The 15,008-nt window shown below is 40.7% G+C and overlaps 1 protein-coding gene across 3 annotated transcripts in view; it reads right to left on the bottom strand.

Annotated features, from left to right (window-relative positions):
* Positions 1–14,943, bottom strand: part of wizb (WIZ zinc finger b) — a 47,255-nt gene extending 32,312 nt beyond the window's left edge. The window contains exons 1-8 of one of the 3 annotated variants that reach the window (XM_056453154.1): positions 14,713–14,943; positions 12,119–12,298; positions 8,554–8,731; positions 8,232–8,316; positions 7,924–8,096; positions 5,425–6,885; positions 2,955–3,422; positions 2,410–2,778 (exon numbers count right to left, since the gene is read on the bottom strand). In XM_056453154.1, the coding sequence (XP_056309129.1) occupies positions 2,410–2,778; positions 2,955–3,422; positions 5,425–6,885; positions 7,924–8,096; positions 8,232–8,316; positions 8,554–8,731; positions 12,119–12,223 (2,839 nt within the window). In that variant the 5' untranslated portion in view covers positions 12,224–12,298; positions 14,713–14,943. The remainder of the gene's footprint in view (positions 1–2,409; positions 2,779–2,954; positions 3,423–5,424; positions 6,886–7,923; positions 8,097–8,231; positions 8,317–8,553; positions 8,732–12,118; positions 12,299–14,712) is intronic. The other 2 variants (XM_056453152.1, XM_056453153.1) reach the window with 2 other exon arrangements.
* Between the last annotated feature and the right edge of the window lie 65 nt (positions 14,944–15,008).

Below are 15,008 nucleotides of genomic sequence, written 5' to 3'. Positions count from 1 at the left end.
TAGGCTAATATAGTCTGATTTAGCACTTTAGCTAACACTTATCCTACAGTTTCACAACAAATCATATAATAACTAACATTTCAGTTTCATTTATTCATATCCTTCGGTTTAGTCCCTTATTTATCAGAGGTCACCACAGCGGAATGAACCGCCAACGTAACCCAGTAATGGGAAACACCTATACACTGTCAAATTCACACACAATCACTTACGCGCATGTCTTTGGGTTGTGGGGGAAACCGGAGCACCCGGAGGAAACCCACGCCAACACGGCGAGAACATGCAAACTCCACACAGAAATGCCAACTGACCCAGTCGGGACTCAAACCGGCGACCTTCTTGCTGTGAGGTGACAGTGCTAACCACTGAGCCTCTGTGCCACTCCATTTCAGTTTCAAAAGTTTGTAATTAACCATTTTACGACCTCAAGTGCACCCAACAAGAAAAAAGTTTCTTTGCTAACTTTCAGACCTAGCTGGCTTTTGACTTCAGTGAAACATCTGCAGGTTATTTTTTGTTGCTGTTTTTTCTGTGCCACTTGGTGATTCATAAAATGCAACAGCTACCAGCACTTTGAGAGTAAAACAAAATGTACAAAAAATAAGAACATTTTTTAAAGCATCTATTACAGTCCAGAGTATGTGAGAGCTTCTTGTCACACAGTAAACTATTCACGCTGTGCGTTTACTCCACATATTAATCATTTTACTTCCCAAGATCTCAGTATACCGTATCCTCCTCAGCAGCAATTAGTACACTAAAAAAATCATTCATTGGATTTACTACATTTTTAAACGTAGTGGTTGCAAACTATTTACATATGGACAGAATTTAAACAAACAAATTAAGTTGAACATTACTAAATTTAACATGTTTGTTCAAATTCAGCCCATATAAATTGTTTGCAGCCACTTACAGTACCTTAAAAAACTAGTCCCAGTAGCCATTGACTTTTGATGATGCATTTTAAAACTATGATGCATTTTATGAATCAAGGACCAAACAGTCAATTACATCTTTGAAGGTCCAACTTTTCATTTTGGGATAAACAATATCCTTTAAAGAGCCCCTATTTAGGGTTTTTTGAAAATTACCATCCATGCACTGTGTAACACAGCTCTAAGGGAATGGAAAATCCAGCTGAGGTTTAAATCTAAAGGTGCACCGTAAAGATTAGCACTGAGCTATATGATGGGTTTGGGAACAAATGAATTGCTGAACAAATCATATGGGAGCCGTTGGGATAATTAGATAAAAATAAATGCATATTATAAGACAATGAAAGTGGTTTTTGACCTTGCATGCATATCAGCCTGTTGTTGGGAGCCTCCAAAACCAAAATATGACCTTTTATAATGCACAATAGGGGCTCTTTAAATGACAGTACGTACTTAATAATTAATATTGATTGCAAATGTTCGAGCAGAGCCTCCTTGTTATCAAGTATGACTTTACAATTTTCCAAATAGAGTCTTGAGCTTCAACAAGAACAAACATCCTTATATTTGAGAAGTAAAAGAAACAATGCAAAATCTTAAATAACATTGTTAAACCTTCATTCATTCATACATTCATTCAATCATTTTCTTTTCAGCTTAGTCCCTTTATTCATCTGGGGTCGCCACAGCAGAATAAACCGCCAACTAATCCAGCATCTGTTTTATGCAGCGGATGCCCATCCAACTGCAACCCATCACTGGGAAACATCCATACATTCACATCATTCACACTCATACACTACGGACAATTTAGCCTACCCAATTCACCTATGTGTCTTTGGACTTGTGGGTGTAACCAGAGCACCTGAAGGAAACCCACACAAACACGGGGAGAATATGCAAACTTCACATAGAAATGCCAACTGACCCAGCCGAGGCTCGAACCAGCAACCTTCTTGCTGTGAGGCGATCATGCTACCCACTGCACCGCCGTGACACCCATCAAACATTTTATGACATTATTATTCATTTTCTTTTCGGCCTAGTCCATTTATTAATCCAGGGTCGCCACAGTGGAATGAACCGCCAACTTATTCAGCACGTTTTTACGCAGCGGATGCCCTTCCAGCTGCAACCAATCTCTGGGAAATATCCATACCCACTCACTCACACTCATACACTACAGACAATTTAGCCTTCCCAATTCACCTGTACCACATGTCTTTGGACTGTGGGGGAAACCCGGAGGAAACCCACGCAAACGCAAGGAGAACATGCAAACTCCACACAGAAACACCAACTGACCCAGCCGAGGCTCGAGACATTATTATTATCATTTTTAACAGGAATTTTTGGAGTTATATATAGAACTTAGCAAATAAAAAACTACTGTATGACAGGACTCTTAGGATTCCTCTTTAGAAGTATCGAAAAAATTAAGCAGATTTAGTAAAAAATCCCATGCACTCACCCTCTGGTTCACTGATATCGTGCTCTTCTTTCCAGCACTGTTTCAGAAATTCGGAGGAAAAAGTGTCAGGTTCTGCTGTCATGTCGTCCTCATCCTTCATATCTTTTCTGCTCTCTTGCTCTTCATCAGAGTTTTGCTCTGGACTTGACTGCAGAGTATGAGTGGAGGCAGTGGGTAGAACAAGATTTGGATGCTTGGCAAAAAGCTGTCGGAGAATATTAATGGGAGATACCGTGACTTCCCAATTGGTGATGCCAAAGTCTCTAAGATGGGCTCGAGCGTGACTGGAGAGACCAGCCCTGGTGTCAAAACCGGCACTGCAGAACTCACACCGCATTACACTGAAGGTCGACGGGTCGAAGTTGGCAACTAGAAATTGCAATGAAAAGAGGAACATAAAACATTATTTTAGTCAACTAAAACTGTATCAAAATAATAACTAATTTAGAAATGCAAAACTATAATAACGTACACTGAAACATTCTTCTGTATCAAAAAAAAAAAATCACGTGCAAATCCACATTTAGATTCCAAAGTCTCCTCACCTTTTTTCTTCTTTTTCTGGTATGAGAATTTCTTCTCGATGGCATTAACTTCTTCTGGGGAGATGAAGTGCCTAACGTTGTAGCTGACGCCCACTCGGTTCAGGTGACCCCTTATGTGATTGGCTAGTCCAATGCCATTGTGGAATCGATCTGGACAATAAGGGCATTTTCTTTCCACACTCTTCAACAACCCATCTCTGTCATCATCATCATCGTCATCTTCCTCAGTTAATGCACCAATTAGACGACTGACAACATCTTCATCGTCTTCATATTCATCATCATCATCATATTCCTCCACCACTAGTTTTTCAGGAACTGCTGTGTCGTCTTCAATCTTCCCAGGACTATCGGATTTGTCTTTTTTGAGCTTGGGTTCCTCCTCGTGAGCAACCGGCTTTTTGCTGCTCTTTTTTGGTGTGGAGGAACTGGCTTTGAGATCCAACGTAGTGGCAGGTGACTCCTTGCCTGAGGTAAAAGTTGAATGTTAAATTGTGTTTAATAAATACAAGATCAGTATTGCATAATTTAGATGTTAATTCCGAACAAAATGTACACAGGATGCAATGAGAATGATGACAAGCTGAGTTCAAGGAGTAGTTGATCAAAAATGGAAATTCTGTCACCTTTATGTAGACAAAATCTCAAATGACTTCCTATACAAGGTGAAACTAGTTATTTTAAAGAACTACTTATTTGTAAATGATAAAGGTATATTGGGGTTAGGCTCCAAAAAAGTACAAACGCATTGTAAATGCTTGTTAATTTTATATTTCATCTATGTTCCCTAAGATGTTCATGTGGGTTTGGATCAAGAGTCATTAAATGATGACAGAATTCTCATTTTTGGGGCTTAGCATTTACAACAGAAACATCTTGGCCTGACTACACGGCAACCATTTAAGATCTCTGTGGCTCTGCTCATCATTCACCCATGGCCCAGCTGTAGAGGGGAGTATGTATGAGAGAGGAATTTCAGAGCAGAGAAACTCTATGAGGACCAAGGGTAGCTTGTTTCTTAGCTGTGTTTGCTGCCCCTCAACCAGCCCCAGCCTCTCTGCTGCCCCTCAGAGGCTGGCTGAGAAGCTGCTCTTCAGCTGCAAGGCCAAAGGAGGTAACTCCACAGGGTCTGCAGGGGAAGGGACCAGGTTCAGACCAAGTTGAAACCTGGGATTTCCCCAGGTTTATGCCAAGCATGACTCAACTGAACAATGGCTCATCTCCACTGAGCAGTAGAGTACAGTATGGTGTACATTCATTTCTGACTCCACTGTCATAAATACCAAAATAGTGAACAGTATCATATCACTTTTTTGGGACACTTTCGTGAGGTTACCTAGCACAACAGTAGGTTGGAGTTTGACTCGCTGAAAATTGTCATGTGCACATGCAACAAGCCAGGGGAATAGCAACACAGGAAATGCAATTGTTTAAATCCACAGCCGAAACATGACGACTGTAATAATACAAGGACGGCATGCAGCAACGAACCATGCTGAAACAAAACTTGTCATCTTCTTATGACAAACAGCCACATGCCAAGAAGCAAAACCAGGATCTGCTGTATGTCCTCCATTGTTGTTTACAGGGCCATTCACATGTTGCATCTAAAATTTGGGAAGCGTGTGGTGTGCTGCTTCCTCTCTCTACTTGCATGTCTACATTTGAAATAATGAACCCGAGTATGCAAAATATGTGATATGTGAATGACCCATACGACTTTCTTCACAGAGCAAAAATGATGTCGATTGCACTTTGTGGGATACACCAAGCCTACCAAGTAAAGAGAACTGTTGGAAGTGGAAACGTAAGGCGGCTCAGGGTGACCCTTACTGAATCATACTGTACTGTACTGTACTGGACCATACCGCTCAATAGAAACAAGGCATATGTGCTTTTAGGATTTCAAAGCTTGGCACTTTTCTAATTTTTAGGTATTGGTTCTTGCTGACTATAGCCACTGATTGGCTAAATCGTTTAAGGAAGGTTCTTTTACAATAAAAACTGATGGAAGAAAATAATTATACAATCAATGGTGGCTAATAGTGAGCATCGACCAATGGGACATTAGCTTAACATCTCACAACTATGACAGCTGCCCAATGGACCGATGAGATTCACTATACTCCTTTAGCCAATAAAACATGGATTTGTACTGAACAATTTCTTCTCAACTGACTTAGGCATAACAATAAGACAATAGATTATGCAATACACACACATACAGTATGCTTGCATCACTACAAGACAAAAGACTGGTAATGTATATGATTAAATTAGAATTGCAAAAGCAAATTCTCATTTTTCTGGTGATTAATGACAGTATTATTTAATGAGACAAAATAATAAAGTCAGCACAAGAAACTTTTTTCAAAGCAATGTGTCCAAAATCGCATGTAATCTTTTCACTGGGAACTAAAGCCTTGCCATGGTTGCACTGACTTCATGATTTAACTTGTTATTGTCTTACCTGTTTTAGAACCCTGTGTTTGATCATGCTCCGGTTCTGTTGTGGGAATATCTTCTTCATGGCCCATATATTCAGTCTGGTTTGAGCTTTGGACCTGTGTTTTTACACCAGTATTTAGGTTGGACCTATAATCAAGCCTTGTACTCCCTCTCCTGCGGCCCCTTCCACCTCGACCTCGTTTATTCCCAATGCTCTTGAATGCCACATCTTTACGCCTTGGAACAGTCCTTGGATTTGAAGAAGGTGAAATGAGATGGTGAGGTTCCAGAACATTCTCTTCAATAGGAATATCCACAGTTGGCTGTTCTGTTTGTCTTGCCTCCTCTGCAGAGTCTGTATTTTCTTGCAGGTTTACTTTAACAAGCTGATCTGTGTCTTCTTTTCCTGTGGCCGCCGAAGCACTTTGACAAGTGTCCTGCGAAGAGCCAATGCTGGGTTGAGTTTCTTTAGTTTTTTTGGATGCTCGGATGGGGTATCTCTTGTTGGGAGGTGAAGTGTTATCTGTTGGTGTAATATCTGCAAAGGACTGGACCTGTGCTTTCTTGCAGGACCTCTGCTGGAATCTGGGTGAAGTCCTATAGACACCAGCTCTTTTGCGGGTAGTGTGAGTCTTGGCATGCTCAGAAAGCTCTTGAGGCACATCAGAGCTAAAGTTGCACTTAAGACAAACCAACTGGCCACCACTGACCTCTGCTGACTTTTGGATGACTGGCTCCAATACATTACTGCAGCTGGCTTGCTCTCCCATCTGCTTGTCCCCCTCATTTAATTTACCAATCTCTTCTAGAATTTTCTGTCGAGACTCCTCATGGCGTCGGTTATGATCTAGCAGCAGTACCTTGTCTAAAAACTCTTGACCGCACTCTATACATTCAAAAGCTTTTTTATTAAGATGTCCGCTCCAAGCTTCTTTTGCTCCACTTTGCCATTTTTGCCCAGATCTATTGACCTGGCCGTGCTCTTGCATGTGTTCCCAAAGATGGGTACGCTTTTTGAAGTAAATGCTACATTCTACACATGTGAAAATATCTTGGGAAGGGCTTCCATCAAGTGGCTGGTCTACTACTGACTTCTGCCTTCCCCGTACCTTTTCTGTTTTTTCTTCTGTAAATTCGAGCACTGCTTGTCGATCCTTTGTGGTTTTGTTACGCCCTTTACCAGGGGGTCTTCCTCGTGTTCTTTTGCCAGTTCCTGTAGTTTGTTGACAGTTGCTCAAGCCAGAGAAAGGCCTTAGTATGGCCCTCTTTTTCCTTCTGCGCTGGATGAAAGTGCAATGTGCCCAAGGTCCAGGTGGTGGGCTCTCTGGCTCAGAGTCTCCAGGGAAGGTGTACACATCTGCCTCTTTGGTGCTCTTCTCTTCCTGCCCTTTACGATTAAGCACTTTCCGCTTATCTTTGTCTGCCTTTTGGCAACCCTTTTTTGGCATAGTACCTGGTAGGCTGCTTACTTTGTCTTGTTCCACTGAAAGTAAATAGTTAAAGGTTTTTTGATCAGAGTGGATTTTTACACCACAGAATGTTATTAGGGGCCTCCGCACAAGGAATTTTTTTCATAGAACTACTAGCAAAAGTGACAGCATCCCAATAAATGGGAACAATTTTCATTTCAGGAATGCCTTTTGGGGGTATACATTAGGTACTACTTTAGGTAAGAAGAAAGGTACATTTATATAGTGCATTTATTGTGTGTTGCATCCACCAAAAGCATGTGCTTCACTTCAGCCACAAGGCAATGGTGCCAGTGCACTCACCACATTACAGGTGGAGAGGATAAACAGTGATAGAGCCAATTCAGTGAATGGGAATGGGGGTAGGTAATGAGGGGTAAGGGTCAATAGAGGGAATTTGGCCAGGACACTGGGATTACACTGCTACTCTTTACGAGAATTGGCCATGGATTGTTTAATTACAACAATGTCATGAGCTCAGTTTAGCATCTCATCTGTAAGTCAGTGCTCACTGAGAGTATTTATCTCCATCAGTATACTGGGCCACACAGTTGACCCACACAGGCCACAGGGTGAGCACCCCATGCTGGCCTGACTAACACAGCTTCCAACCTAGTTTTCCAATGTGGTCTTCCATCCAGGTACTGATTGGTCTCAGCCTTCAATGAGCAAGTGATATGACTTTAGACTAAAGACCCACCACGATATGTACTACTAGTGGCATAAATGTACAATGATTGAGAGGTTGCATACTAGCACAGTACTTCAAAAAAGCACTAAAATTTATTTGTGGTAATTTATTATTTCCGCTTTGCTCTTTTAGTCACATAGATTATGTATCTACATTCCATGTCCATTCTCATGAAAATCACAGCTCTGATCCTATCCTCTAATGTTGCTGTATGCTGGCATAGTCACTCCGGGGTTTCTAGTGAGTGTGTGAATGTGACAAAGAAAATGTCTCTGAGGTAACTATATCTCTTGGGTTATCTGCTTAGTGTTTAGTTCCTATACCAGTGCGAAAGCCCCAACTGAAGAGAATTCGAACATACTTAAAGTTTTTATTTTACGTTTTGCTGTATGTTTCAGTAGGCTGGAGTCTGTAGTTCTTGGCTCCTTGCATGTAACATCATCTTGATTCTCAACCTCCAGAGGTGCAAGTGGGACCTTCTCAAGAAATAAGTGCTCGGTTTCCACAGGTTCTTGGCACAGATCAGAATCAAATCTGTAAGCATAGAAATAATGATTGATAACTAGGCTACATAACAGGATTTCTCTCTATGAAACCCTTAATATTTAAAACCCTGTTGTATGTACCTTTCTCTTAACCTGCTTTTCAGTATAATCATCTGCATCTCACCTTTCTTGATGTTGTCCAGAGGTGGGACATCCCGGGCTGTGAGCAGCCAGACCATGAGGGTTAGAAAAGTGCTGAAGATCTTCCTCTGACATAAACCATTGGAATCCAACACAAACAATATACACATGACTTAACAGAAAGCAGTAGACTAACAGTCATATCTACATCATGTAGACAAACAGAACTATTACATTGTTCACAGAAAGACAATTTCACAGCACAAACACAGAATAGGTCAGCTTGGTACTAGCTGAATGACTGCAAAGTCAGGTCTGAGATTCTTCTCTGACATGAAAAAAAAATGAAGCAAAGGTTCAATTACCATCCAAGGTTTCTTTCTCTGAGTCCGAGTCCCATGTGAGAGATGAGGGGAAGGCTGAAGATCGTAGAGTTCTCTGTGTTTTATCACAATTCTCCAGTGTGGAGAAAAAGCAGTTTGGACCTTCTGGATCTCCACTTCCATCACCCTTCTCAATGTCGTCACAATTCAGTAACTCCCCCTGTGAGTTCAGAAGGTTGAAACAAGTCCAATATTACCAGTTCTGGTTAAGAGAGAAATCAAATGTTGCAAGATCCTCATCCAGGTGTATACTAAAGGTGCTTTTCCACCGCATGATATGGTATGATTTGGCTCTATATGGCTTACATTTGGCAGCATTTCCAAATGTCTAACTGAGGTGAGGTTCCAAGCAAGTTGTACCATTAACAAAACATGTGGTATTGAAACTGCTGATCACAGATTGGTCTGAGAGAATCATCACTATCAGCATCATTTAATTTGTGACATAAGTCACCAACAGGGCTGGGGGTAATGAAATACATGTAATTTTAATGTAAATTAAAGTAAACATGGGAACTTTAACCAACAAGGTGACTTCTACATTTGAAAAACTGTTTATTCAGCAACTGCTAGTAGAACTTGCTTAAAAGTTGGGTCCATTCTTTAAACAAATGGTGGCCTGCCAACACGCGACAAAAAAAAGTTTTTACCCGAGAGCTTTTCGCATCTAGAAATGGAGAAATGCGGATTTGGCGCTTGTTTCCTTTTTAAAAAAAAGACACGGTTCCAGTTGGTGTTGATTGTCCTGTCTCTACAGATTTGGTAAGTGTGCGATCAATGTTCTTTGTTTATGTTTATTCAGAGGCAAAGTTAGTTAGTATCATCAACAGTACTCTTTCAGTTTTTAAAGAAATACCTTAGTCAAAATGATTTAGTTACTAAGTTTACAGTACATTAATATCACGACAATATGATGGGCTGAAAGATCTGCTGTAAATGCTGCTCTCCGGATGTAAAGATGTAAACACCTTAATCAAACTATTACCGTCATGTAGGATTTTCCCCGCATTTTGTGACAGGATATTCTATACACACAAAGCTTTCTGATACTATTCTCAGCACCTACTAAATGCAACTTTTTTTCTCCCATTCGGTGTGCGGTATCAAATATTCCATTAAAACTACACTCTTCCAGCAGTTTCTCGCATCCAATATCTCATCATGAGGGGCATGCATGAAATGTTCCTGAATGAAAGTTAAAGTCGACAAATTAATAATTTGGCAAATAATTTGATTACTGATGTCCATGTAAACACACTGTCTTTCTCCCCTGTGTCTGTGTGCTGTTTTGCCTCTGAAAATCAGCGCATGCTCGAACTGAAACTCCCCTTTCCCCTTTTCAGGGGTTGTGGCCCTTTAAGTAATTGGACACAAAAAATTTATTTAAAAGTATAATATATTATCAGTGGACCATTTTTAATGCTTCTTACAGATAGCCTCAGTTGCTAACAGGCAAAACAATTAGTGTTACAGTGCTATTAATACCAAAGTCCTCCAATTTTATATTTTCAATACTATTGGAGACATGGGATGGAGATACTTTAGATGGCAGCAGGTGTGTTGTGTAATATACCTATTATACAAGATAAGCGTAATGTTATTCAGAGTTTCTATAAACAATAATATGTTATCATATGTAATGTAACCAATCAGATTTAAGTATTCCAGAGAGCCAATCAATAATTAGTTGATTCAAAAATTGATCAACTGTATCAAAACAATGGATGCGCCTTAGTCATCTCCCCTGAAATTCTGATGTTTACTGTCCCATGAAGCCATGTGAGATAATTTTATGAATTACAGTTTGCTCAAACTTCAAATCAAGATTGTACAGAGTCACCGGCAGCTAGCTCTCTGCAACTCTCCCATGGTCGCCCACTGAAGCCAAGCACAGCTGCGCCCGGTCAGTACCTGGATGGGAGACCACATGGGAAAGCTAGGTTGCTGCGGGAAGTGGTGTTAGTGGGCCCTCAACCTGCGGTCTGTGTGGGTCCTGACACCCTAGTATATTGATTGGGACTCTATTCTGTCAGTGAGCATCATCTTTCGGATGAGACGTTAAACTGAGGTCCTGACTCTCTGTGGTAGTTAAAAATCCCAGGATGTCTTTCAAAAAAAAAAAGAGTAGGAGTTTAACCCCAGCATCCAGGCCAAATCTTCCCACTGTTCATCAAGGCCTCCTAACCATCCCCAATCATAATTGGCTTTATCGCTCTGTCTACTCTCCACCAATCAGAGTGTGGTGAGCAGTCTGGCACAATATGGCTGCCGTCACATCATCCAGGTGGCTGCACACTGGTGGTGGATGAGGAGATTCCCCCCAATTTGTAAAGTGCTATATAGATGTAAGGAATTATTATTATTACTACTGGTGTCCCACAGGGTACTGTTATGGCCCCTCTTCAATTGATCATCTATTTACTTCCTCCTGGCTATATTTTCCGGAAATATATCCAGTTTCATTGCTGTGCCAATGACAACCAGCTTTTCTTGTCTTCCAAACCCTCTAGTTTTTTTTCCTCCATCTTCCTTGAGCCGATGTTTATCTGCGGTGTGCTGAAATGTTTGCTTGCTAAAAAGTCCCACAATGCACTGTGAAAATCAGGGAGCATCAGTGCTTACTATATTCCCTTAACAGTTTCTGAAATAATATGAATCACATGAACCAAGTCACAAAAAAACAACAAATGAGAATTTGTTTTTAAAAGAAACTGTAATCTATTTATATTTCCCTCACTGTAAAACCCAAAAAGTTAAGGTAACTCAAACCATTTGAGGAAACCAATTGCAACAAGCCATGTAAGTTCCAAAACTAATCCTAATGAGTACTGTGAACTTAACCCATTTGAGTAAATGAAGCAATTTGAGTACTGCAAAACCCAATAAGTTAAGGAAACTCAAACCATTTGAGTTAAACTAAACTATGAGTACTGTGAACTTACTCCATTTGAGTTGAAGTAATGAAGTATTTAATTAACTCATTACCTTCAACACTGAGCTCAAAACTCTTTTCAAATGAGTAGAATTAACTTTTAGTCAATTTTGAGTTAACTACACTCATTTCATTTGATAAAGTTGACTGTTGGGTTTTACAGTGCATAAATTAACATGGTTGACACTTAATCGGCGCAATAGCCTAGTGGTTGGCGCTGACATTCGGGGCAGTAGCACTTTAGGGCGTCCCAAGTTCGAATCCCGGCTCGAGGACATTTCCCGTCCCGACCCCCTCTCTCTCTCCCACTTTGCTTCCTGTCTGAAATACTGTCCTATCCACTTAATAAAGGCCAAAAATAAATCTTTTAAAAAATCATCTATAAATGAACAATGGTTGATATGTTGCTCGTATATGTAATTATTCATCTATGATATACTTTTTAAACCTGCATAAAATTAATATGTGAAACATGATGTCCCAAAGTGTAGAGAACTAAGCAGTGGAGCTGACTGAGATGCACCCAATGACTACCACATATATTCTCTACCACCAAAGGAAAGAAAAGTGATGCAAAGATAAAGAAGGTGATTGTGTTTAGGGTCTCAGCTATACCAGAAAGGAGCAGTTTAGTAAGGATGTGGATGTTGAAGGCAGTAGAGCTTGGCTGGACATCAGATCTTGGGGGTCCCCAGTTGAGAGATCGTCCTCGGGCTCCATGGTCCCCGGTGCAAGGGTTTGTGTGCAGCTGCTGTCCAACTCTCCTGTCCTACATTATGAAGAGCAATTCCATTTCTAGACAAACATACACACAGTCTGATTGACCATCTTACATTTACATTCGTGCACTTAACAGCTTTTAGGCTTTTGTCATAAGTAACCTGCTTTCCCCGGGAATCGAACCCGCAACATTAATGTTGTTAGCAGGATGTCCTACTATTTCAACTAGCTACATCATAATTGTCATAAATCTGTCATAAACATGATTGTCTTGAGGCCATTATAATTGTGTACTGAATTTTGCAACAGCATCCTTAATATTTGTCTTTAATTTGTCAATTGTCATTAACTATTAATGATGCTGTTATAAATGTATTTGACAGAGAATTAATGAGAGATTTTTATGACGAGTACAATTTGTTCCATGTAAACAAACGATCAGAAAAATATTTATGACACTGTTATAATGAACAATCACATGTTTATGACAGATTTATGACAAGTTGATGTCTTGGTAATGACCGGTTATGATGTTAAGTTGATAAAATCACATTCATATTCATGATATTAGTCATGTCATGATTATAGAGGTGTTATGACAGTCTTATGAATACCCCCTTCAGGTAAAGTGTTTCTGATTATTTATATCAATTTTAAGATGCATTAAAATGTCAATTTGGACATTCAAACCATTGAGCACCAAAGAAGTACACTCACCGGCCACTTTATTAGGTACACCTGTCCAACTGCTCGCAAATTTCTAATCAGCTAATCACACGGCAGCAACTCAATGCATTTAGGCATGTAGACATGGTCAAGATGATCTGCTGCAGTTCAAACCGAGCATCAGAATGGGGAAGAAAGATGATTTAAGTGACTTTGAACGTGGCATGGTTGTTGGTGCCAGACGGGCTGGTCTGAGTATTTCAGAAACTGCTGATCTACTGGGATTTTCACGCACAATCATCTCTAGGGTTTATAGAAAAAGGTCCAAAAAAGAGAAAATATTCAGTGAGCCGCAGTTCTGTGGGCGCAAATGCCTTGTTGATGCCAGAGGACAGAGGATAATGACTGGTTCGAGCTGATAGAAATGCAACAGTAACTCAAATAACCACTCGTTACAACTGAGGTATGCAGAAGAGCATCTCTGAATGTTCAACCTTGAGGCAGATGGGCTACAGCAGCAGAAGACCACACCAGCTGCCACTCCTGTCAGCTAAGAACAGGAAACTGAGGCTACAATTCACACAGGCTCACCAAGATTGGACAAAAGAAGATTGAAAAAAACGTTGCCTGGTCTGATGAGTCTCGATTTCATTCATTGGTCAGAATTTAGCGTCAACATCATGAAAGCATGGATCCATCCTACCTTGTATCAATGGTTCAGGCTGGTGGTGGTGGTGTAATTGTGTGGGGGATATTTTCTTGGCACACTTTGGGCCCATTAGTACCAATTGAGCCTCGTGTCAACTCCACAGCCTACCTGAGTATTGTTGTTGACCATGTCCATTCCTTTATGACCAGTGTACCCATCTTCTGATGGCTACTTCAAGCAGGATAACTCGCTATGTGAAATCACAAATCATCTCAGACTGGTTTCTTAAACATGACAATGAGTTCACTGTACTCAAATGGCCTCAACAGTCACTAGATCTCAATTCAATAGAGCACCTTTGGTATGTGGTGGAACAAGGGATTCACATCATGGGTGTGCAGCCGACAATGATGCTATCATGTCAATGTGGACCAAAATCTCTAAGGAATATTTCCAGTGACTTGTTGAATCTATGCCACCAAGGAGTTCTGAAAGCAAAAGGGGGTCCAACCCGGTACTAGTAAGGTGTACCTAATAAAGCGGCCAATGAGTGTACATATGTGAAGTCCAGACAGATCCAATCAGATTTCTATATGGGAAAGTACAAACATTTACATTATTTAAGAAAATGACCGATTCCCTATGTAAGATCCTTATTTCTTGGCTGAGATTGTTTATTATTTAGTGCCTTGAAGCAGCATTGAAACTAAAAAGATATGCAGAAAAATCCTCAAAACCCTGAATTTGCCATTTAGTGAAGAAAGAAATTGACATGTTAGATGTCTAGTTAGTGAGTAAATCATCAGCACAGTCATTATCATCCAGTAAGTGAACTAATCCTTCAATTTAGTACCAATGAAATATGCAGCATGCTTAATAAGCAGAGTACAAATCTGTATACTAAATTCCTGAGGAGTGTCTGACCTATTTTATCATGCCTCATTTCCTATGTTAATAACAGGCCGGTTTTTTTTTTGTAGGAAACCTATATATACACAGTGTCTCCCGAAAATATGGACTCCTCTAAATAACTGGGATTATCAGTATATAAACACCGCCTTTCTCCGTGAGTGAGCTCAGTGTATGACCATGAAACATCTCCCAGCCAGGACGTGTGTGTGTGTGTGTGTGTGTGTATGAGTGTGCGGTGAGGATGAAATTGTGCAAGACTCACGGAAAGCGGCCTGTCTTTGGGAATCTCCTGCGTCCAATCACATCGTTCTGTCCGTGCCCTAAATGCATTCAAGAGGCTCGAGGGCTCGGGCTCATATAAAGCATGTGTGCGTCGCGCTTTATGCGTCCCGGAGCGTCGCCGCCTGCATTCGCGGACACCGAGAAAAGCAGCGCCGCGGTGGAGCTCCCGGTGAAGACCGACCGCCTTTGCACTCTAAACACCGGACTCCATGTTGTTAGTTTCGGAGGGATGGTTGGTGACGTTGGTGGGGAGGGGAGAGTAGTTTGTGTATCAGC

Source organism: Danio aesculapii, chromosome 3, assembly GCF_903798145.1.
Source record: "Danio aesculapii chromosome 3, fDanAes4.1, whole genome shotgun sequence".
Taxonomy (NCBI): domain Eukaryota; kingdom Metazoa; phylum Chordata; class Actinopteri; order Cypriniformes; family Danionidae; genus Danio; species Danio aesculapii.
The sequence above is the reverse complement of the archived record's forward strand: the minus strand, read 5'-3'. Positions and strand labels throughout refer to the sequence as shown.